General features: G+C 41.2%; 1 protein-coding gene across 3 annotated transcripts; it reads right to left on the minus strand.

Annotated features, from left to right (window-relative positions):
• Positions 1 to 1,690: 1,690 nt before the first annotated feature.
• Positions 1,691 to 23,948, minus strand: LOC118422818 (hemicentin-1-like). 3 transcript variants are annotated; one of them, XM_035830597.1, is made up of 10 exons: positions 23,276 to 23,948; positions 14,588 to 14,899; positions 10,419 to 10,724; positions 9,405 to 9,552; positions 8,654 to 8,769; positions 6,533 to 6,787; positions 4,359 to 4,793; positions 3,895 to 4,092; positions 3,534 to 3,626; positions 1,691 to 2,869 (listed from the first exon to the last, which is right to left on the minus strand). In XM_035830597.1, exons 1-10 carry the CDS (start codon positions 23,343 to 23,345, stop codon positions 2,787 to 2,789), a joined length of 2,016 nt encoding a protein of 671 aa, XP_035686490.1. In that variant the 5' UTR covers positions 23,346 to 23,948; the 3' UTR covers positions 1,691 to 2,786. The 3 variants fall into 3 exon arrangements, with proteins under 3 accessions (XP_035686490.1, XP_035686489.1, XP_035686488.1); XM_035830596.1 differs by having other exon boundaries at positions 3,538 to 3,626; positions 3,895 to 4,047; positions 23,276 to 23,946; XM_035830595.1 differs by having other exon boundaries at positions 3,538 to 3,626; positions 23,276 to 23,946.
• Between the last annotated feature and the right edge of the window lie 1,073 nt (positions 23,949 to 25,021).

Raw genomic sequence — 25,021 nt, forward strand, 5'->3', positions numbered from 1 at the left:
TTACTGCATTTTTAATGCAGTTGGACATGGCTTCAAACATTGCTCATCAACCCTTCTTTGGAATCGTGTTATAAGATTTACGAGTGCGTGCTTACTTATGCAGAGTTCACGCATGTACATTAATGCTTCAAGATGTAGGGTGTAAATTTTACCCGTCAAGGACGACCGTAAGTGCGGCCTCAAGGCTCCGGATGGCTGATGTAAATGATGTAATACATTTCGCCTCACTGGGATTGTTCTCTGCAGTGGAATTCCTATGGGAAGTGCTTTTACAGACTATTGAGTAGATGAATGTGTGACAAATGGAAGTCTGACCCACAGCACTTCATAACCAGTTTTTCCCGAGGCGATAGAGACATTATCATCCACATTTACAGACTGGCCGTTTATTAATTCCGGGCTTATCCAATTTGTTCCGCGACCCTGTACGGCCTCGGCTCACTGGATGCAAAATGCAGATGAGACGAATGTCTACTTGATGCATCTAAATAGGTTCCCTGGGGAACGCTGGGGTCGCCCCACTGGAGAACATCTTAGCGAAGACAAATGGTTCTTCCCGTAAGATGGCAGACGTGAGGACGTCAACGGAGTATGGAGCTTTCATCAACGGTGAAGCAATGCTCATCGGAATGACCAGGGACATTACTATAAGAATGGTTGTAAAACATCGTATGGCAAAAATGATTTAGCTTTTACGTCACCAGCCAACGTATATGACCGTTTATGTGGCCAATGTCTATCCCAAAGACTTTTTTTCCTATCTAATACTACAACGACTGTGTGACATAACCCAAGTGCTATGTACTACCGCATGTACAACGTACGTTTACATTTGAAATTAGTAATCTAGTCACAGTAATGTAAGGACAGTAATGTAAGATCTCTGACTGAGTGAAATAAGATTATTTTGAGAACCAGCGGCCTAATTTCCTAAGCATTTTTTTTTCATGTGAATGAAGAAAAAGTCGTCTACCAGATGAAGATAATCGGTAGGAAATACAAAACACTACTTTAAACGTCACCCATCCATGTTCATAGAAAGATTTCCCTGTATTGACCACAACTGTTTAAAGCATTAAACCATGAAAAGGTTTGGAAAGTTTTGGAATTAGATCTGTATAATAAAAGTTGCTGTCTCAAAAAAACTGGCCAGTTGCCAACACGGATGCAATTACATTACACATAATCCATCATGTCTGCTCTGGGATAGTGTAAAATTGTTGAGGGATGAGAAATCACCAGACACCATGCTGAGAAGTGATGATTTATGACATTGAACCGTTTGCTAAGAGATCCCATCGTGCTGTTGGTGCCATCATCAAAGGAGTTTTTCCCCAGGAATCAGTAAGATAAAGCAGACTTTGGAAATGGTTGAAGTTGCAACTTATCATGATCAAGATACATGGAGACGAAGTAGTAGCTCCAACTGTGCATCTAGCAACATCTTCGTAACAAAGAAAATCTAAAAAGTATATTTGATTTACGCATCAGAACTGCTGTTGAAGATATGATAGTATTCATAGTGTTTCTTAGATTTCCTTTATCATCTTCAATAGAATATCTTCATGATTTTACAAAGGATAAAGTTAACAGCAATCGACTTAACCACAGAGGTATTGTTCCTGAAATACACGCATGCACTTCATCCAATACTCGTAAGTGACGCACAGTAAAGACATGACAGCAGTGATTTTAAGAACTATTTTACATAAACACATTTATATTCACATTCACTGGATAATTTTTACAGACCAGTGTCGCAAACGACAATGATACGATGTCAATTTATTTTCTGATGTATTTTGAACCAAGATGAACATTAAGTAGATCATCTAAAACAATTTGCTTCAAGTACAGAAAGTAGAATTGCAAGTTTCTAAACGATATCGTACGCTCCTTCGTTGCTTGCTTTTACTACAAGGGCAGCTATGACATCCTGTTTGCGTCCATACATTACAAAATACCGCATGTACCACATGTAACTAAACACGCTAGCTAATGGATAACCAGAATATTCTTGGGGTCCAAGGAAAAATTCAGTAATGTTTGCTTATAACTACTGCTGGGATGAAGACAGTAGAACTATATTTCCACGAATGGAAGAGATGATACAGTAGTGGCTTTGTTGTCTTTGTGGAGTTACCGAACACCGTATTCCAGATGAAACCGTGGACTCCGTACAAGCCAACCATTAGTCCATCCTAGCGTTGTTGTTGCCAGCGTATATTTTTCCACTTGCGTTGCCTTAGTCACGACGCGTGATTTCCTCTATGTTTGAATATCCGTATTTGATAGTTATTGAAAGGCTGTCTCGTTACATTATGGCCGTTAAACATGACAGCATAGCCATAGAGTTGACTTAAATTTCCTCCCGATTCGCCAACTGTTACACTGAAAATAATATCACTGGTTGACTAACATAAGGAACTCCAGATCGCTGGCATGCCTTCAGTTGTATGCATTTCTTCGTACAGCGTTTGTATTTTGTAATAAAAGTCCACACGTTGAGCCTGATGCAGCATTGCGTTGATTGTGAAACTCTTCAAATGGCAGAGACTCCATCACAAACATTATTCTGCTTGCACTCTTGTTCCAGTACCACCTGAGCCCGGCAATTCCACAGTTTATGTTTATGTACACAAATGGTCCTTGGGAACCTCCAAAACGTCAAGAAAATCACCAGATCCGCATTAGCCTTGATGAACAGAAATGTCAGCCAAAAGTCGTCTCATGCTGCTGTTGTCTGATCACTCCGCGGTGCTCTGTACCGACTGGCCCTGTCCGGGTCACAGGTAGCAGAACATCTCCGCTCTCCCGCTGATCTGGACGGCGTCCATCTCGCTTTGGGCGGCGGCTGAGGAGCGTCCGGCTGGAAGATGTGGGACAGCGTTACAGTAGAGCCCTTGGATTAAGGAAATGTCTTGGATAACAAAGTTCTTGCATAACCATGTGTTTCATTCATGACGACGTTTGGGCACTCACCTTCATCAGGGCAATACTAACTACACGGATATTTGTGTAAGTACTACATGTACATGGAGTACCCTCCTAATAAATGTCTACATACTTCACGTTTGGGACCGCATCTGTAAGAGCGACACCTAGCTGTCGTCCAAAATAGAACCAGTCAGTATTGACCAAGGAAGGTGACCGACGTCAACAAAACGTCAGCTCAAATTTACACTTCGTTTTGCATCAAGAACCCAGTTTGCAATGTACATATTATGTTTTGTATGTATGTAATGTTGTGCGTGTATTAATGTATTTTATGTAGACCACTGGAAGAATAGCTGGCAATATAATGTTGTAATAGCTAAAAGTGGATCTGAATAAAGTCAAAGTCAAAGTGACTAATCAACCTGTCTAACATTACTCACAGAAGGAAATCCTATATGCAGGAAATTTAAACATTTGGTCTAAGGTAACATTCCTATGCATTTATTACTATGTATTACAGACGTACACCTCGTCTATCAACAGATTTTAGTAAGAGATTACGATTATTGTTTATTGACATCGTGGAGTAAGTTTACCAACTTGGGACTGTTGACTGCCGATTCTTCTGTCTTCTCCCTCCGGCTGCTGTCGGTCTACTGTTGAGTAGGGCGGCAATGGCTGCACTAACCCTGCAATCAGTCAAACATATCCCCACTATTATCACGATTCTATGATGAATACTTATTCCAAAGCTCATGATAGATAACGTCATACCATTCGGTATTTCTTGTCCTGGACTTTGGCTTAGAAATTCTTCAGAGTTATGCGCAGGAAATATCTATGCACACTAGCAGAAGTGAACCAGAATGCGTTGTTCATTCTTTATGTTGAATTTTGTTGGTAGTTAGAGAGTGTTATTAAAGTACATAAATACGAGAGAGCAAGTGCAGTTCATACCTGGATATGAAAGACCAATAGCTGTCCATTCTTTGTCTACTCTGGGGGGAGGGCGTGGCTTCAATGTGCCGTTCATCTCGTGGATCTCTATCAATCCGTCCAGATCTTTGATCTCCAAAGAACCCAGCTGATCCAACTTGTTTTTGTTGTAGCCTGGGGGAGGTGGCATCGGACGAGACACTGTCACTGATGTGGTGTCTGCAATGAAGCAACTCTGTCTTCACGTTACGGCATGAAGACTATGATAATATGCCTACTGTGTCCATTTCTTATCATATTGACGTTGATAATCTAAAATTACACCATTTGTTGAACTAATCTAACGCAAAATCATTTTTGGTTGTTATTAACATACTTTTATACTGAAAGTTTGAAACGATTGGTTTGCTTACATTTTATATTGAAATAAAATATTACATAAAGTGCTAAATGCAGCTAAGCAAGATTGAAATCAGAGGCTCTACCTGACTTCCTGTCGTCACCCAACCATTTCTTGCGAAAGAAGAAAACAAAGATGGCCGCGACGGCCGCCATGACAGCTACCATAACTGATATCCCGACCACGATGACCAGGGTGTGAGGTGACCCCGTGACCTCCAGCCTGAACTCGCGTTGGTCAGTACCGAACATGTTTGTCCCTTTGCACATGTATGTTCCCTTCCACCCTTCAGTAATACCGTTAATGGACAGGATGCTGAGTTTGCCACCGAGTATGAGCTCCTCCGTAATCTCAACACCATTCTCCCCGCCCGATAGGGCTGACTCTAATCCTTGGACATCTCGCCAGGCCCATTGGATGGTCTTAGGAACAGGATCAGACACGATCTCACAAGACAGTCTGGCAGTGTCGCCTCTCCGAACTGTGAATGTTGTAGAACGTTGAAGTATGTATGGTCTGCCTGCATGGAGACAAAAATGACCATCGCAATGTAAAAACTTCCTACACAGTATGTTTGTATCTCGTATCTCATTACCTGGTTGTCGAAGCAAAAGTATTTCTTTGAATATATCCTGATGAACAGTTCAGCTTATCTCTATACTACCATTTTGTATCAACATATGATTCCCTGAATGCCTCGTCACTTTACACTTTACGATGCCATACATCTTTCAGAGAATGGAAAAAAAGGTTCTTTGTGACTTGTCTATCACGTATTAGGCCATCTGAGTGATTTCAAACCAATATAGAACTTTTAGAATAAAGCCAACGATCAGTCAATCTAAAAATAATACCGTATAAAGCTAAAGGATGGATTAAGGAAAGAAAACCATTTACCAAGGCACATAAATCACAATGGCTTTTACCTGCCTCTACAGGATTTCATGCTCTAAATGAAGGTTAATTTCCAATTATTTAAGAAATCTTCTCTAGGCTTTGTCATTTAGAGCTATCCAATCCAGAATCAATTAGGCTCGTTAGGGTAAGTGTTATCTTAATGATGATTGATTATTCCTAACGGAAGACAATGAAATATCCGCTCGGTCCTGATGTTGGTATGATGGAACGTTCCATCCAGCCCTGCTGCAGATTATTGATGGGGTGGTTACAAGATTAATTTGCGTGCCGTAGAAGCTGCCATATTGAGATCAATATCACTTACTCCTTGACTTTTGGAGGGTGGAACACTAACACGATGTTATTATTGTACGGCAGGTGCAGCGATATTGAGGCATCAATAGGTAATTCGGGCAAAAGGGACGCAAATGAAGTAAAACTGAAATCATAAATAAAAAGTTACGCCAAAGAAGTTTTAAAACTATTTTGCATGGCATTGACCGACCAAATAAACTTTATGACTGAGTGTGCAAAAGATAATTTACAGGACACCTAACGCCCATAAACCTGTCATATTGAGGTATGATTCGACCATATTTGTGATTATGATAGATATAAAAGCAAATGTTACTGCTAATGTTTTTAAGACGGACGCAGATAGTATTATCTTCAAAACAAACCGTGGTATCGTAGGTGATAGAATAGAACAGTAATGCCTCTGTATCCCTCCGTATTGCACCAGCCGGACAAATCAACTTCATACACTGAAGGTGCTAAAGATGATTTAAAAGACACTTAACGCTTATAAATCTGCTACATTGAGGCACATAAGTTTATGTTCGCGATAAATATACAGATAATAACACTTGTATCATAGAGGTTATAAAAACTGCAACAGTACTGTAAGTCTGAATGGCACTAGAAATGATTCATGATACATCTAACTCTTGTAAACCTGTCGTCGTTATGGCGTCCGGACGCAAAAAGGTTCTTACTTCCTTCCATTTATGGAAGTTGATATTTGTAACGATTGTAAATATTCTCTACTAATGGATGATATTAGCGTAGAAGATGAGGAAGATTTCAAAGCTCTTCCATTAATGCTATCTGTAGCGACGTCAGTTACCTGCCTCTTTATGGCTGTTGTAAGTGTATATATCGCCCGTGGGGCTACGAGAATTGGACGTGAGTTATAGTCAAGGTTTACACTCATTATTTAGTGCTAACTATACCTTCAGTACATGTAAGTACGTGATTTCTGCCCTGTTCGGATTAATATGTGACATGAATATTGAGCATGCAAAAGATCGCAAAAACTGATGAGACTCTTTTCCTCCTGCTTCTTAGTAACTTAAAACTTACCAACAACATCGACATATGTGTCCCTTGTAGTTGCAGGAAAGCCCTCGTTAGTGGCCACGCATTGATACGTCCCTTCCACGTCATAGCGAACCCGGTGGAACCGGAGCGGGTTGTCCCAGTACAGACTTGTATCCTTCCGCCGCCATCTCACCCGGGGTGTCGGGTTACCACTGGCCGAGCACTCGAGCAGGAAGCCATCTTGTCCGTACATGACACTGACCTTGCTATTGAGGGAGGGGTCTATCCAGGATTGATCTGTAAATAGAAATATATCTTTGATTTTTTTCGAAATGTCACCTCTTTGGTGGGGTATCTTCCCGCTTGGTATTGATCATAATCAAACTTATAGATAGACGCTAGACGTTCAGAATCAACCTGTGGGGTGTAAGGTTAGGTCAAAAGTTATATGCTATTACGTACCAGGCCCTTCGATGGACATGCCAAGCAAAATTTGCCAGTGATACTATGATCAACAATTACCATCCCAAATGTCTAGCATTCACACGAGGAGCGTGCCAAGTAACTGTTACTAACAACAGTACAAAGGGCACAAATCGTGCATTTATCTTGTTTTCCGCACGGGCTAAAGTAGTTTAATACCCTCTTAACCAGGAATACTTTACCAGGGATAACAATTTCTATAAAACCCGTTTTCATTTATGTCAAGGTAGTTCTTAACTTAACACTAGTTTGCTTTGTCATTGTTCTGGATATTACTGTCCTTATATGTCTATCTATACACTGCTAGATGTACCATGTGTCCTTAGGATGCTTTCAGTCATGCTTTTGTAGTCTGACGACCATTCGGTCTTGCTTAGGAAAGAAGCTACAAGATCCCATTGAACAAGAGAGCAACAGTCTTTACAAAATAGATCATGGTTTGGAGCCTTATCAGTGAACCAGCCAACTCACCAAGTACATTTGTTGTGTTCGAATGATAGCTACAATTGATGACTCTATGCATTACATGTTTTCTAAATGGGTGTGCGATTGTACATCTGGATCATCAATCCATACAGAATCTGTTTCATGTGAATTTCGTGTCGAGAATTTAACTCCAGCTCTGCATTGGACATTACACGAACCTTGTGTTGTGGTTATCTAGAAGAAAAGACATATTGATAGATTTTAGATTTGCGTCAGGAATGTTACCTGAATACAGGCACAGAGACATGTTCTGTTCTGGTCTCATTTCTCAAACACTTATCGATGCTATTTCATTTGGTTCCTGTGATATTTCATGGAACTTTTAAATGCTGACAGATTGATCAGCTTAGGTATAGAAATATCTCAACGATTTATTTTTTCAATATTTACCGCTTCCATCACAATAACCATGGCGAGAAGCAATCTGGAGGTTATCCGGTGGAGATTGGTCGCACCAGACTAGATTGGCGGGGAATCCCAGCGGCTGCTCCAGAATACACCGCGATGGGCACAAATCATCGGGAAGCTTGAAACGTTTTCTTCCCGCACGAGTTAGATAACGTTTTCATGTCTGATGGATATGTTCCATCTTTGGTGAAACTACGCCTTGCCAAATGTCATAGCAAAACAGGTGCTCAATTGCACATCTCATTTGTTGGCTCCCGCTGCAAAATGCGGAATGGGAACTACAACGGTCATTTGTTAATATAAAACATCAGAACGCGCGTTACACATTTTCACAGTGGCTTGGTATGAACAAGTTTTGTTGTTTTGGGTCAATTTCGATTTAGTTATAAACAAGAATTCTATAGAGTAATAATTATTCTACAGAATGTGAGAAATACGATATTTTCCTGTTTTTTTAGAATATGTATTGTTTAATCATAAACACTTTAAATTGTCTTGGATACCTTTGGATGTAGCCTCCTTTGCAGTTTTAACAGCGTTGACGTTTATTTTCTGTAGTGGATTGGGGAGCTTATTCATGCCTTTAAATAGCTGACCAGCTCAGAAACTCTTTCTCCTAGCATTAGAGAACCTTATAATCTAGCTGAAGTTAAAAGTCACGCATCATCGCTGATAGAAGTCTGTGAATAAGCCTTGTAAGGCCACATAGTTATCTTTGGCCTACAAGTTATTATTATCTAACATTTATTAACTTGCATTTGCACCAGTGAAATGGTCAATACTTACATAATACATCTAAGCTGACAGTGCCCATACCAGGTGGAGAGATCTCGTTGTCTGCATTACACTGGTAGATCCCGCTGTCATGCCGGCTCACCTTTGGTAGAGACAATGTCTGCCCTCTGGGAACAAAAATGGAGGCCATTCATCAATCTTCACAAGCCATTTCTGCACTGTCGCTGATTTTGGCCACAAAGTTATAGAGGCCTGAATGACATTCTTGTGTGCGGTCAGAAGGTCGTAACTCCACTGGGATCTATAAAGTTCAGGATCAATATAACATGATAGGATCGTACAGTAACCTCTGGTCGCCAGGTATCGTGCTGACACATGGGAAAGGTAAGGCCTTTTGGTGCCATGATGTTATTCTTATATAACGCAGATGAATCAACATATCAATGGTATGATTGCATCAAAACTATCTAACAGGATCACGATATGGGGGGGGGGGGTGCGTGCGATATCGACTTCTCTAACATCTGACCCATATTGCGATGTCACACGTGAAGAAAGTCACGTGTCCACAGCGATTGGACCAGATAGTTAAAGACGACGAAGCTAGTCAGTCAAAACTTCCAATGAGGCCATTTTTCTGAGCTGCAGAGCAATCATATCTACAAGGTGATTTTTGCGAACCGAAATGAGCATTTATGCTACCACGCGTCTACTTTATCATGTACAAGCTATGTGATAGTTCTAAATTGGGAAGTGTACTTGAATGTTAATTTGAAATTCATGCCAACAGTGGTGACGTCACCTGTCAGTCACACCCTGGTTCAAGGCCCCGCCCAGCTTCCTCCATGTGACGACAGCTGGCGGGTTGCTATCCACCACACACGTCAGGTTGACCAGGTCACCTTCCTTCGCACGTTTGGAAGATTCTGGAACTGTTACTGTTGGTGGATCTGCACATTTTGTGTAAACATGAAGAGGAGAACAACATAAGTTGATAAGATTACAAATGCATCTGTTCATATGTGAGTTGATTTTTAGAAGCAACTTTTGTACAAATCTGTAGGATTAGGATTAAAAATCTTGACCCAAAAAGTAAAGAATGAGAAGCAAGGATGCCTTGAATGTGTACGTCAAAACTATCGGTGTCCATATCCTGCAGAACACTTTGACAAATATACTGTCGCTACAGGAAGGCAATTTTCCTTGCTAGCGTGACCGGCATGACGGCATGACGCCTGTTACCATGGTGGCCATTTTTCAGATAAATGTGACAGTTGAGGCATGAAGATCTCATTTCAGTACTTGTATATCCTTTTTAAAGCCTAACCAGCTATCTAGAGAAAGTCTCCATTTATGGATTACTGCCTCACTCTCGTAAAACAAGCTGTACTGTCCATATAAACATCATTGCCGGGGTACAAGGCATTACAGTCAATGGGAGTGGAATAGGACATATTGACAATTTGTAACATCCCCTTGGTGTTACTTTGATAGATAGCCACCCTAAAAGGAACGACCTTCAACTTGTACAGTTCATGTATACACGCTTCAATGGTTACCCATTCAGTGTGTATGCTGCAGGTGTGGATTCAAATTTTGATTCCGCCCGATTTTTATCGGTGGTTAGTGCGTGCATAGGGTTTGATCCAAAGTCAGGGCGACCCCTTCCAAAATCTGCTTTGCAAAAATACCTACGCCAACTATATTCTTCAAACTTCAATTATTCCCCCTCATGCATAATGGAAATCCCGAAGCAGTGTTTTGGAAATATTTATCACGGTCAAAAATTTGATGTGACACCGCTACTAGTACTTACAACTGACGGATACAATTTTGGATGACGTCATCGGCCTGACGACTCCCTGCAGACCTTGGTCAGCTACGCAGGTCAAATTGTTCCCGTTGTCCCATTTCTTCACTTTATTAATAACAAAATCAAGCGATGTTTGCTTCATGTCTTGGTTCCGCGGAGTTTTCCCTCTCTTTAAAAGTTTGGTTCCGTTTAGCCAGGACAGCGTGGGAGGGGGGTAGCCTCCTTGAGACGAACAGGTGAGGAGTAGTCGTTGTCCGACAGGAGTGGGCCGCTTCCCGCCGATTATTTCCGGGGGCTTCGCCAGTGGAACTAAAAATAGAATAAAATAGTTACAAATAGTTTGTGTGGGCTAATGTTCATATATGTTTATTTGTTTGTTTGTTTGTTTGTTTGTTTGTATGAAAAGACACAAATATGCGATACACAAAAGAAACAAATATTCGATACACGAAGAAACAAATATACGATACACAAAAGAAACAAATATACGATTCACTATGCGATGTAACAGTAACATTCTTCTAATACTAAGAAACCAAGTGTTCAAAGTGAATCTGTGTATATACAATGTATGAGACGGTATAGGTTATTTAAATCTTTCTTTGACTTCAGCAGATTTCAAGAGAGCCGATATACCACAAGCAGACCTCTTCGGATTCGACATCTTTTATGATTGATGACAAACAGTCTGTATATCACGGTCTAAAAGAATTTGTCCAATTCATTTTCTACCATCTGTTGGGCAATAAAAGAGGCCTTCTACCATGGTTCACATATGACATACAGTGGCCTGCACTTTTAAAGAATGAGTCTTGTAGAGCACACTGTCTTGGAAAATGTAAGATAAATATCAAATTCATGAGACATTTCAAGGTTGGTCAACAAAAGATTTAGGTCTATTTTATGTGTGTACACATCTTTTATTGATCAGTCGATATCAAAACGTCATCAGAAAACACGTGCTACAAACGTCGATTCCTTCACCGTAAAGAAATTGTTGAACCTTTTTGGACACTTGTTAATAATACTATAGTGTAGAAAGAGTTGTTACGACCTGGAATATTCGTAAATGATCTTATGAAACTTTGGATTTCTATGTCATATTAAATACAGATAAGGTTGAGATTTTGAGTGATGGCCAGTACCCTATTCTGTGATGGAACTGCTTAATATCTGAAGCCCCCTTGCGGGTGTGATTGATACGACAGCGTAATTGTTTTCAATGCACGCCCGTACCAGTGTCGCCATTGTTCAAAAGGCCGTGGAGAAATTTGGGAGGTTATCTGGAATACGTGATGGAAACGAGAGCAGGGTAGGTCAAGGCCAAGTTACGGAAGGGCACTGCGCTGGGGGCATAAATTTGTATGGCAAATACGAGTATTAAGCAAGTGATTTATGCTATTTTACAATTTCTACCAAAGCAAAGTTATTTATCGATGGGGTTTTATTCTTGATTGAATCTTGATGTTCTCATTATCTTGGAGCTAACGTACTGCTGTGCGGCTTTGATTTAGCACTGCTTTATGTGGTTACATGTACATGTACCTTAGGGAATACAAATGGACGATGGAATTTCTGCGTGGGCGTTGTTCTAAATTGTTCATTTTATATAGTTTCTGCACGAACAGTTTGCATTAGACGACGAAAAATCGGTACTGTGTAAAATCAATCTGTGTCTTTGATGCACATATTTTCCAAACCCTTCATGTGAAATCGTTAATATTCATTCTATTAGAACTGTTACAAATGATTGACACTTTTAGTTTTAACTTATAGAAGTCCATTAGAAACTTTACAAGGATTTTAATGATTGGTTCTAATGTTTTAAAACTTAGCATTTCAAAATGGCTCCTGCAGTTATTTCCTGCTCTTAGTACCGAATGGCTGAAAGTTGCAGCATCTATGAAGATGAATCGAGTTTCATATTGTTCCCAACAACGCTTAGCATGAGACAAATTTACGCCGTGAGAGAACGTGTAAAACTTCCTGCTGTCTTGCTTATTACTTGCAGAGTGCTTTATTAGATCGATGCAGATGCTATAAGCAGATTGGAATATATATGTAGCTGTGACAGGCCTTGCATTGCAAAAATATAGGAAAATGCGCAAAACATTATTAGAACGATACTGAGGTTCACTATTAACCGGTTCTAACACTACAAGATGTTTAACCCTATTCAGACCGGGGGGGGGGGGCTTTTGAGGCCAACTTCGATGGCCTATAACGCCAGAACGCATTACGCTAAAGCCACCAAATTTGGTGAGTTTTCCTAAAATATTGTTGGCAATAATTTAACGAAGTTTGACAAATTTTCCATCTTTTCGTGTTGCCATGGCAACCGTTTGCTGACAGGCAGTTTTGCCCAAAATCACTATTTTTGGTTCTAACAATGTATTTTTCACATTTATTTGCTATATTACTGCTATTTTGTTACATGAATAAAATCTGATATTATTTAGCATATCTTTCTTAATTATATATGCATAAATTATGCTAATTTGATGACGTCATCAGCCCAAAATCCAAGATGGCGGACCGTATGGCCAGATCAAGAATAACAAGCTATAAATTATCCCTTAAAATTTGTAACTACCTGGTATTTTTTCATCAAAAACCATCTAAATGAATGAATTTAGTCTATTTCCATTGCCCTTTGTGATTATTTGTTGCAAAAAAAGTACTTTTAAAAATTCAAGGTGGTGGATATAATATGGCGGAGCCTAACTCGTATCTTAGATGTGCATGACGTCATTTTATGATGTCATTATGACGTCATCGATGTTGCTATTGGCAATACAGGTCGTAATAAATATTATTATTCTGTTATCTGCACTTGTTGTTACATTTTTGTAGTATAACTTGAAGTTTTCTGAGATACCCTTTTTTCATGGGTCCGGCCAATATAATCAAATTGATGACGTCATAATTACGTCATCTTACGTCCATGTAACGTCAAACGTCAAATGCTTGTGAGATATTTTGTCGATATCATGTCCTGAAAATTGGTGGCCCTACGGCACGTCGTTCAAGAGTTAGAGGACTTAAAAGTGGAGGGCCTCAAAAGCCACCCCCCCCCCCCCCCTGGTCCAGGATGCCAAAAAAGCCGGTTCTGATTGGGTTAACCCTATCAGGACTGGCTTTTGGGCCTTCCTGGCCTGGGGGGGGGGGGGGGCTCATTCGACCCCCTTCGTATTTTCAAAACGGCTTACTGTACGATCACCAAATTTGCAGGGGGTGTTGTGCTAGACGAGTTTTATAATTCCTAAAAATTTTGATATCACTATGACGTAATATGACGTAATTATGACGTCAGTATTTTATTTTTTTGGCTAAAACGGGGAGTTCCCATAATACCTAAATATCCTACTCAAAAAGTTACCAATAAAGGTTTCTTATTAATATTTTAGTGTTATAAGACTTCTGTTGTCAAAAGCCGACGCAACGACGTAAAAATGACGTCATAGAATGACGTCATCTGTAGTTTACCTATCCGCCATCTTGGATTATGAACCTTTAATTTTTCAAGATACATTTTTTTCAACATATAACGCCAAAACCCTATGAAAATAAATTAGAAATGTTCACATGAATGTTTTCTGTAAGAAAATACCACGTAGTGATGAAATCTGAGTGAAAATAAGCTTGTTATACTTTAAATCATGACATTGTCGGCCATCTTGGATTTTGACCAATTACGTCGCCTCATTAGCATAATTTATGAATATTTAATTATAAATGTTTAACTAAGATGTGTTGGATATTAAAGATATATGAAAAGAAGTTTAGTTTAGCAAGAAACTCTTAAAATCCCATTGTTTAAACCAAAATTAGTGATTTTTGTAAAATTTGTTTTTCAGAAACCCGTTGCCATGGCAACACGAAAAATCATAAACTTACCAATTTTTTTAAAAATTGTTGCCAACAATATTTTAGGAAAACTCACCAAGTTTGGTTGTTCTAGCACAAGCCGTTTGGGAGCTATAGGAGGTCAAAGTTTGCGCGGGCACTTTAACCCCAGTCTGGATAGGGTTAAAGATTTAATGTTTTTTTGTTTTTGTTTAGTAAGTAGAACGTTAAGATCTTCATGTTTTTGAACTATGTACTTTGTAGTCGACCGTTTGAAACCTGCTATATTTATATTTTTCATAAGTAAATCTTTTATCCTGGCTCACCGATGACTGAAAGCACGGCGTTCGGTGCCGCTGGCACGGAGGGTGTACTGCACCGATAACCCCCCGCGTCCCCTAGCGTCACCCCCCAGATCTGCAGGTTGTACTCCCCCGTCGTCCTGTCCCCGATGACGAAGTGTCTCCCGTATCCAGCCGTCACCTTGGTGTCCATGGAGATGATGCGGAAGTCGGGAGGTCCCTCCCACACCACGACGTCCTCCCCGGTGAGTCCGCTGAAGGTGCACGGCAACGTGACGGCCTTGCCCCGCAGCACCGCCGCCGACTGGGGCTGCACTTTGTACGAAGCAGCATTGGCTGGGAGAAAAAGAACATGTGTGTAAGTTGCCTGTTATAACAAAGAGAAGAACACCTTAACAATTGGGGAACCCCTAGTGACATCCCATTAAAGTATTATGTGGGTGTAATCCCAAGCTCTCAACAACATCGTTGGACCCGAACTTAAACATACTTCTAATTTTCCAAGTATTCCATTAAACCAAATGCTTCCACATACAGACAATATCCACATCACAGCGTACTCACACTAAGACACCAACTGCCATATCCGTTTTAACGGGGAAATAACGACTCCTGTCCTGATTCACCGAACATGGATCCCAAAACGTAACCGAGTGCAAGGGAAGCGCTTGTTTATATCCTTCATAGTTCAATACAAATATTTACTACTGCCATGTCACCTGTACTTCCGTTGATGATATTTCTAAACCATCCCTGTACATTGACTGTCTAAGATTAATGACAGTATTACCAAACTGATAACTCTTACCAGAGTTATGTAATGCCCCGGTGAAAATAGCATATCGTGTTACAGGTTGTGAGTGAATCTTCCACATAAAACTTTCCGGTAGGATGAAACTTTGCTTTCAATTTCGGAGGCTTTAGCACATGATCAGGCTCGTGTTACGGAAGGTAGATCCTTTCTTCCATTACAATCTGAGACGGAAAGGTCACCGCACAACTGATTTATGAATCTCTGTGCTTTTTTATTGCGTAGCGATTGCTGCATGTCCATTACGAGCCACTCATCCCACCGTAGGCCCGATATATTGACCCTCGTTTCGGTCAATATTGAACGGCAAACGCCACAAGTCCGATAGGCGGTCCCCGCCTCCATCTTCCCCGAGGGAACAACTATAACATAATCTTGTACTAACTATTTTCACGCGGCGATGCACTTGGTTATCAATTCGGAATATTATTACAGCTATTTTAAAGTTATAACGATTCGCTCCGGTGAACAATCCAGTGCGTGTGTCGCCATTGGTTGGATGTTTATCCATTTGTCTTCGGTGAAAAATCAGGTCAACTCAGGAATCATCGGCGCACGGAAAAGTTATTTGCACAAGTCCCTGCTCGCTACTTATAAACGACACGCACCAAATTGTTCTTGGTTGGAGAGTGATGTGGGGTCGATTGATTAGACCCAACTGTGGTGAAATCTTTTATCCAGGAAGCGAGCGCTAACCATCGAGAATCGAATGGAGGGGGAAGAGTAGCTACGGATCCAGAATCGAAACGGCATCAGATATGCTGTGAGAAGACAGGCCATTTTTCACCCGGATTCTGAACAAAATTGAACGTTAAGCTACAGAATCATTTCCTTTCCTGTGACGGCACGCGATGACTTAAAGGGGAGTCAGGCAACGCTATAGCGGAAAAACACAATATATTATGGCCCCAAGCTCCTCAATAAATGTACTGGAGCCGTACATTGTCCCCTGGAACCAACTGTAGATTCTGTGGTGTACATATTATCGCCTCCAGGTAGAAGAAATACTTCTGGGACTTAATTTTACTGATTCAGAAGAAAGATGGAAGCAGAAATACACAACACTGATTTTACCATTATATGATATGCTATGCAATATGTCACCTGTATGGATTAATGCAGTGTGCTAGACTAGACCAGACTGTAATGTGTTCCAAACCAGTATCTAACGTTGCGAATGTAATCAACAACATCGGTTATTCTTCATCTTTCCTTCAGTAAACATTAGGGTGACGCATATAGGCCTGGCGAGACCTCTGTGTGTCTGCGGTCGCCGCGAAACAGAAATGCGTTTGCAAACGATGAAGATGATGTTTTTATTTCCTGATGTGTATTTAATACCATCAATAGTCTGCCTACAGTGACCCCATTCTTTAAGTCTTATTCATGGATACTAAGGACTCATAATATCTATTTTATTGTACTCGGTGTCCTTAAGTCACTTCTACTGTGCTTTCTGCTCCTATCTGGTTAGGAAAAGAAATAAGGCGAGACGGCAGAAATCCATTACTGACCCGAGGGTATGTATAATGGTACATTGTGACCAACGTGCCAGTCTAAACGGTGCGGTTAACGTCAATAGGTCTTAACAGTAAGGACAATTACACAATGAATGTTTCATTGTTGAGTCGCAATTTCATTACAAAAGGATTGTAGACGTGGTAAAATTTCTTGTCAAAAGCCTACACCGGTCCCGGTGGCCCGTAGATCCTTTAAGGTATTTAGGTTGGCTAAATTGGCCTTCCATTGTTTTCTCATTAATGAATTAAGAAGGAATTGAGACGTAACGAATATTGATAGATGGGCATGACAGAATTTTAAATCTCATTTTTTGGGGGCCAAATTGATGACGTCATCAGGTTTTATTGCCCCTAATATTATTTTTTCTATGACAAAATACAGCACCTTGGTACATACCACTGCAATGAAACTATGTTTTTCATGTGCATAATGATGAAAGCTACAAACTCACGGTTGCGCAAATTGATATCTATTAACGATCTGTAGTTATTAAGAATTGATTTTTTTTTTGATTAGATGAAAACAAACATCTTCTTATTACTACAGATCATTAGTAGATATCAATTTGAGCAACCGTGAGTTTGTAGCTTTCAACATTATGCAACGAAAAACGAAATTTCATTGCAGTGGTATCTACCAAAGTGCTGTATTTTGTCATAGAACAAAATAATATTAGGGGCAATAAAAATGATGACGTTATCAATTTGGCCCCCAAAATCTGATTTAGAATTCTTTTATACCCATATATCAATATTCGTTACGGCTCTATTCTTTCTTAATTAATTAATAAGAAAACAATGGAAGGTCAAAATGCCAATTTAGCCAACCGAAATACCTTAAGACATCTTGTTAAGATATATTTTTCAAAAGACCAAATATCTAAACAAAGATCTAATGCAATAAATATATAATATATCAACGGTGAAGATCGTAAATGGTGTAGATGGTATTTGTCCAAATACTTCGTGTATATATTTAAAAAATATTACATTCATAACTACATGAGGTGTCCCTGACAACTACAGGATAACTTTGTTTATAGCTCTGTATAGCTCTGTGCATGATGTATGTACAAGGCAGTCATTCAAATCCAGCCTTCACAAAGTTTGCAGTATATTCAGTAGGACAACTTAAGTAATGGGGCTTTACCAGATATATGATCCTTCTTAGGCATGGGCTCAAAATGATATGCCAATCTCACAAGAAAGTATCTCCTTTGGGTATCCTTTATTCAGGAGTAAATCTCCCGAGAATAATAGATGTCGTGCATGTGCTGTGAGATACTGAAGTTAGAACAATGAAGAACTCCGAGACCTAGCGCCCATTCATGTGGACCTGACAGCTCGCTAAGACTTCAATTGTGACTTCAGCCCAGGAGGACGGCTGACTGTCACATCGTGTTGACGCCCTTTCATATCCACAACATACCAAGAGATTTGTAGTCTACGAAAATGCGGAAAACTATATAGAACTTGACATTACTCATCTTAGAATTGAAACTTGTGGCTCGTAACTTCCTGTTCATTTTCGATATTTTCTTCTTTTGTCAAATAACGAAACATGGTGTTGGTTATATATTCAGTTTCAACGTATCCATATGATACGTCTCTACAAATAATTTTTTCTACAGGGAATGTTGCTGTTGACATCCGAGGTGTACCACAATGAAATCCTGTGTGTGATTTTATGATAATTTTCAAAACGTACATGTCTAGATGTACGTTTAAATTTATAGTGCTGACTACGTTCCAGTAGTGTCCTGTGGTCTATGAGATCACATTCATCACTGGAGTGTGTAATCCCGCTGCCAATGAACAACAACAGGAGCATCAAGAGGTGCGTGTTGCGATTGCACGGAGGTTGTGTTCTTCCTATCCATCAAAATTACAGCATTAAGTTTTGACAGTTTTGTTCTACTAATCCAGATGGCTTCCGTGATCCCTTTGTACGTTTGTTGTCTTCTCTGCCCATAACGCCCGCTCATTGTACTGCGCAGTTATTGAATGCATGATCTTATAACCGCATGCCATAAACTTAAACTACAAATATCAAGGATATCGCGTAGAGTATGATAGGCAAAGCGAGACCGGCTAGCTTACATGGTTTGCTAACGCGTCCATTTGATCCTGCTCTATGCATAATTTGCACTGATGCTTTCCAGGGCGTTTACGGACTTAATAGAAGTATACTCTCCATCCCTTTACTGCAGCACAATATAGATAAGAAAACCTCTATGTTTACAATTGCAAATCTGCCTGGACGCCTTCACAGGCTGGAAAATCTAATTAGTCTGTCAGGCTTGCTTTTGGAGATAGGTTAATTTCCTTCCGAGGTCTCGGTCGCGAAGGTTTACTGAGTTTGCGTTAATCTGCGCGGTACTTCTTTAGACTGTGTCAGACGGGTGATGGGGTGGTGAAGACCCTTCCTGATGGTCATGGTGACGCCTGCATATAATCTTCCTGGAATTCTTCAGACGGTCGTGACAGGAAAATCCCATCTTCTGTGTATTAGAGCGTGCAAAGTCAGTCGGGCAGCAGTCGTATAACACGATATCACCTGCAGGGTTTGAAAGATACTGTTTATGATGTCGTAAATAGCGCCGTCACGCCATTCTAAACGCGAAGTGTCAGCCTCCCAGCAATCTCCAGGTGTACTGATAACCCAAAGTTTTTTTATGACAGATGTTTAAACGACCGTGGAGTTGGCTGGGTGCTGGTGGCTCAGTGATAAAAACCTGAATGGCAGTGGGCATAGGGTCAGGTCAGAGGAGCGTCTTGCCACAGATAGATCCCAGGTAAGCCGTCTTCACTGCGGAAGGAATTCATCTACTGGACGGCCACAGAAAGATAGCCCTCATAAATATTAAACAGCCACCTTAACTGATGCCCGTGCGGTTTTGATGTGTCGCCAATGTGGCAGCCCGCCTTGCTCTAAATGATGATTGCGCCTGCTAACAGTTACGGAGGCCGACATATCAGTGACACGGTCCCCATTATCAGTCCTGCAATTCCCAACAGCTGATGTTAGGCACACTCCGTCTGTTTGTCATGGCTTTTTACTGCCGTAAGCACTGCTCACGCTACAGATGTGTTTTCATCAGCACGGGGGCAACCGTAAGGTTTGGCGGGACGCACGGAGCGTGACAGTGCGGATATTCCGCGTGCACCTCCGGTGAACGCCTCCAGGTGGTGGTTACGCGCCCCACGGGACAGACGTCTAATTTTCTCCCAACTTTCGTTCCAGTGATAGATTTTGACATACTTATTACGTTTGGAGGGTGGATGTGTACATAAAAGCCATCACGTGGCTTGTCAATCAGGAGCGGTCACACCCTGGTTCTGTCGCCTGTGCATGTGTAGCAGGTGACACGGCAATGCGAGAAGAGCAAAATTCTTCCAGGGAAGTACATCCAAATCTATTACACTACGTTCTTCAAAATTCCAAGGGAGCTTTCCTCAGAGTCGTCAACTTAATGACCCTGTGATATAAAACTTGAGGAGATGCATTAAAACGTAAGGCCCTCCCATCTAAAGGCAATGACGCTGGGAGTACTCTTTGATTCTTGAAGTTGTAAAAAGCGAACGGATTCTCCGATGTTAAGTACCCCTCTGCTCAGACTAGCACTGACTGTTCAGGAGAAAAGCAGCACCATGAATACAGAGAACAAATTACTTGAGAGAAGCAGATCTAATTGCGACGTGTCTGCAAGAGTCCCTTATCATTTATTAGACTGTTGGAGAGCCGGATTCCTGAGTAGATCTAGTAATAAACAAGCTCTAAGAACGCACTTATCCGCATTCAATCTGAGCCCTTTCACATTAGGAGAGTAGGAGATCGATCGATGTTTTAAACGTTGCTACGGAAACAGAAAGTTTGGCCAAAGGATGTACAATTAAGAGCCTGCTTTGTGGTAAATTGCTTTAGAGTGGAAAGGACGATACTCGGCGGGCACTCTCATTGAAAGATGGATCCTCCCCATTAAGATATTGTCTACCCTGAAAAGTCAATTAATCTGCCTTTTCGGCCGGTTATCTGACGTGGACACAATCTCCCCATCATGTTTTATAATCGATACCAGTCTTAAGCTTGTCTACTCAGAACTTTCATCAACAAAGAATCTCTTCTTTACAAGAAGAGCAACCATAAATATTAACTCTGCTTTAATTTCGCACATCATAACTAAGTGTGAATTACTGGAATATTGGCTCTGGCTATAAGCGATCAATTTCACGCATGGTGTATTGCGAATTGTCAGCTGTGGATTACTTAGAAGTCCAAATCATGCATATACGAGTTTTACCCCAGTACAGAGTTTTACCACATAAGCCGTCTAATGTATTGAGTAGACGAGTAGAGTAGGTTGGAATACCACAGTTGACGCGTTGGTTGTTTAATTTTTCATACCCGTCTTTAATTTGCGCGTTCAGGGATACACTCTGACGGAAAAACGCGATGCCGCGATGTCGATCAGTGAGAGGGGAGATTAATTGGAGCGCGCATGCTTCAGTTGTAGCCTTAATTAGTAACTTGGTGTGCTGTAGATAGGTACAGATCGAACAAAGGTCATCTTAAACAGTCGTTAAGGTTGCCATTCCATTGGACGGAGATCCTATTGCAATCTGCCTGCGACCTAAATTGGATTTGTGAAACTATTGATTGTATGCGTTTGTGAAGTAAATAAATAAATAAATAAAGTATCCAGAAGTAAAGATTGATTCTTCTTCAATGTTATTGATTGTATGATATTGATATTTTCCAAAATATAGAAAATAAATATTACTGATAATACAACTTATAAAACACAAAGCCTAAAAAGATAAGTTTTTGTGGTCTATTTTGTGATCTATTTCAGTGCATAATACAAAAACAGACAAACGACAGCCTCTCAAAAATTCAAAACATCAAAACAAACAAAACCAAGCAAAATAATACAATAAAAGATAAAAAAAGAAGAAAATTATGCTTTTAAAGACCAGAAACAAGCGGAATCACAATAAGCACAAAGTTCCCCACTTACCCATAGCTTTTATTTGTTTATGAAATTTCGTTGAGCGATCAAATAAAAATTGTGTCAGATCGCGTTAGATTGGGACGCTAGTTTGAGGGTGGAAACACAACAGTTACATGACAACCAGGCCAGGCATTAGTTGATGTGGTAGAGATGATTTTTTCTGTCTGCACCCAAGCGGTTCGGATATGATTGCGCACTCGGAATGGATACTGATTTTTCATCACGGCAGAGAGATATGTGTGTCACAGATGGATGGAGACGTTCCACGCTTCGATTGATGGCAGAAAGTCGAAAATCATTTCTCGGGGAAACGGCAAATGCACTCTGACGTAGCGAGATGTGTACGTAATGTTGACGGCATCTCCTGACATGTGCAGACTTCTAAGTAGTTCAGAACAACATAGGACTTCGTTGGATAAATACGGGAGATATATTCACATGCACAGAAGTACAATGTTTAGTACACTCTTTAAAATACAGAAGGTAAGATGGATAAAAATGGTGCTTTCATCGTGGGATAGGCTGCCCCAGTATTTTATATGATGTTATACGAAGACAATTTTGTGCATGCCATTGTCATCCTCAAAGACTAGCCGAACTGTCGACATATTGAGGGTGACACTGACATTATTGGGCGCATTCCATGAGCGGTTATACTTAGAATACTGATCCCATGCCGATCGTCCTCAGGGCACAACTGTCGCATCAAAATTACGGTGAGTCTTAAAGCCCTTGTGAAAGTTTATCCAGACTGCGAGCCAGGCATAGCTTGGGCTCGCAGGCAGCCCGCGTGTAATATATCACATGTTAGAGCCCTGCAGCAATTTCGTGGGTAGACGGAGGTAATTCTCCCCGTGGGATTGACATGGAAGACAACGGATAGCTCACGCTGTTTGAATCCTGCCTGCCCGTTCTGACCGAGCGGCGGTGATGGAACGACAAATTCGCGAGGCGTATTCGATAAAAAGAACGAATAGGCTTTCTGCATGTTGAGGTTCTGAGCTACAGCTACACACACATATATCTGTTCCACCCTGGTATTACAGACACAACACTATTGCACAACAAAAGCTTCCTGCGTACCTTTAGGCGTTGCCCTAAACGAATGATGACCTACAACAGGAGTGAATGGGTATCGGGATGAGTACCTACAGTACCTGTCCAAAGGCCTGAACAGCATATGGAATTTTCATCAACGGTGGTAACAACTAGAGTGCATTCAGTACCGTAGATATCGCCATAAAGTCGCCCCGTTTCCCCCTCGCAATCAGACGATAGCCGTTTGATATTTGACCTGTGGCTGTACCACCCGACCCGTACATTAATACCTCCCAGAGAAAGCAGGGCTAATCTAAGAAGACCGTCTCACCTCGCCATAATGAAGCCATCATGTACAGAAGCCCCACCACGACACCTCGCACACCACACGGAGCAGCCATCACCGCCGGTAACGCTCAACTGGTCTCGGATTGCGGGCCGGTCGCCAGTCGAGCGTGCTTAGCTCCAACTCCCCACAACAGGAGGTCTTTCAACATTTCATTGGTTACCGACTTATCGTCGGGAATGATCGAATCAATAGTCACTTAGAATGTTCATCTATCAGTAGTTCTCTGTGGCGGGCTGGGAGAAGCGGCGCTCCGGTTCGGCCTGACGACACGACGTACAGCTCGGGAATGGGCCTGATCCTAGAGGCGTCTCCAAGACTCTCCGCTCTCCTAACCAACAGGTTGGCCCCGTGTTGACATACGAGAGAATAGATGAATTTTTAACCATCTAATTACATCAGATGGTGTCTCCAAATTGGGAAGGGATGTTTCTCCGGACGGCCCTCTTGTCTGACATAATTACTGCAGGCTGGATGGCCGCGCTGCGAGGCTGATTGCACCGAAGCAATGTCAACAGCACCATAAAGTAGTAATTAGTACGGCAGGATGTGTTTTAGTGGAAATAACTTTTACTGAAGGGGAGAGCGGCCGGGAAGATTAAAAGGAGCGGCAGAATGGATAGCGGCGTGCTCATGACCCCGGATAACTACCACTGAGAGTTGTGAAAAACACGGCAACACGCCGCACCTATCATGTGACAGATGAAACGTACAACATTACCATAATGAGCAGACCGTCAACAACTTCGATCGGTCCATCGCTGAAAATTTCATACACTTCCAACTCAATCACCGAGAACAAAGAGTAGAGCCCTAACCTCAGAAAAGCTCTTTTCATTCTAGAAGACTAACAATTGAGAATAATTACAAAAGAGGGACCTGTGTGGAGCAGATATGAGGCGGTAGTTATGGGAGGTGATTAGAACTAAGGGCTCCTGTGAGGAGTGTGTTAATTAGTTCCCTCGTGTTTCACAAAGCTAGTCATCTAACTATGCAGCTAGAGTGCTTCCTTCGCGAAAATCAATCAGCATTCGTCACTGTCTTTACAACTTATTATTTCGTCAAGCGGAACAACTTGTCATGGCTTTTACACAGACATGAAACTTTATGTTTATGGCCTCGCTTTTACATGATAGATATTACATTCTGCCATGTCCCATGGGAATGCCGATAGTAATGGCTACAGGAGTGGTCAATAACACATCGACATGATCTTTATGAACGACGTTCTGGCGCCGGCAGCTTTAATGTGAGATTAGGAAGCGGTATGTCACCTCGTTATAGGAAACGGTAATCACTAATGAATAAATAAACTCAGAGGAGCCGAAAGGACCGACTCTGATTTTAATGGCTTCTCTAATTAAGTGTTCTTGAAGAACACACTGTTTGTGAGCATTCATGGTTTAGTACAGAATTAATCCATAAGTACAGAAATACGGGGTATTAAAATATAATTGCGTAACGGCGTGGAAAACCACCCATTTGTTTTGCGCCACATTCGTCAGTAGAGAACCTGCTCGTCAACGATACTGGTGAAAGCACCCCAGAGACGCCGGGTAAATGGACATGGCGCTCTATTGCCGCTATTATCTTTCGCTTTTGTTGCATTGATTAGAGCGTACACGTGACTGTAGACCTACAAATCTGGCGATATCTGCGCGGGTTGTACCAGTAAATGGCACCCCTGCGTTTTCCCCAGCCGACTGACAAATAGCTACACAGGCCTCAACA

The sequence above is a fragment of the Branchiostoma floridae genome, chromosome 9 (genome assembly GCF_000003815.2).
Source record: "Branchiostoma floridae strain S238N-H82 chromosome 9, Bfl_VNyyK, whole genome shotgun sequence".
Lineage (NCBI taxonomy): Eukaryota > Metazoa > Chordata > Leptocardii > Amphioxiformes > Branchiostomatidae > Branchiostoma > Branchiostoma floridae.

Bases quoted from the DNA above. Each gene is read 5' to 3' on its own strand.
- LOC118422818 (XM_035830595.1), bottom strand. From the start codon at position 23,345: ATGGCTGCTCCGTGTGGTGTGCGAGGTGTCGTGGTGGGGCTTCTGTAC. The intron at 6,788-8,653 runs GTAAGTATTGAC...TTCTATTTACAG, and splicing joins TGTCAGCTTAGATGTATTAT to ATCAATCCTGGATAGACCCC. The intron at 4,093-4,358 runs GTAGAGCCTCTG...GCTTCATTGCAG, and splicing joins GGGTGACGACAGGAAGTCAG to ACACCACATCAGTGACAGTG.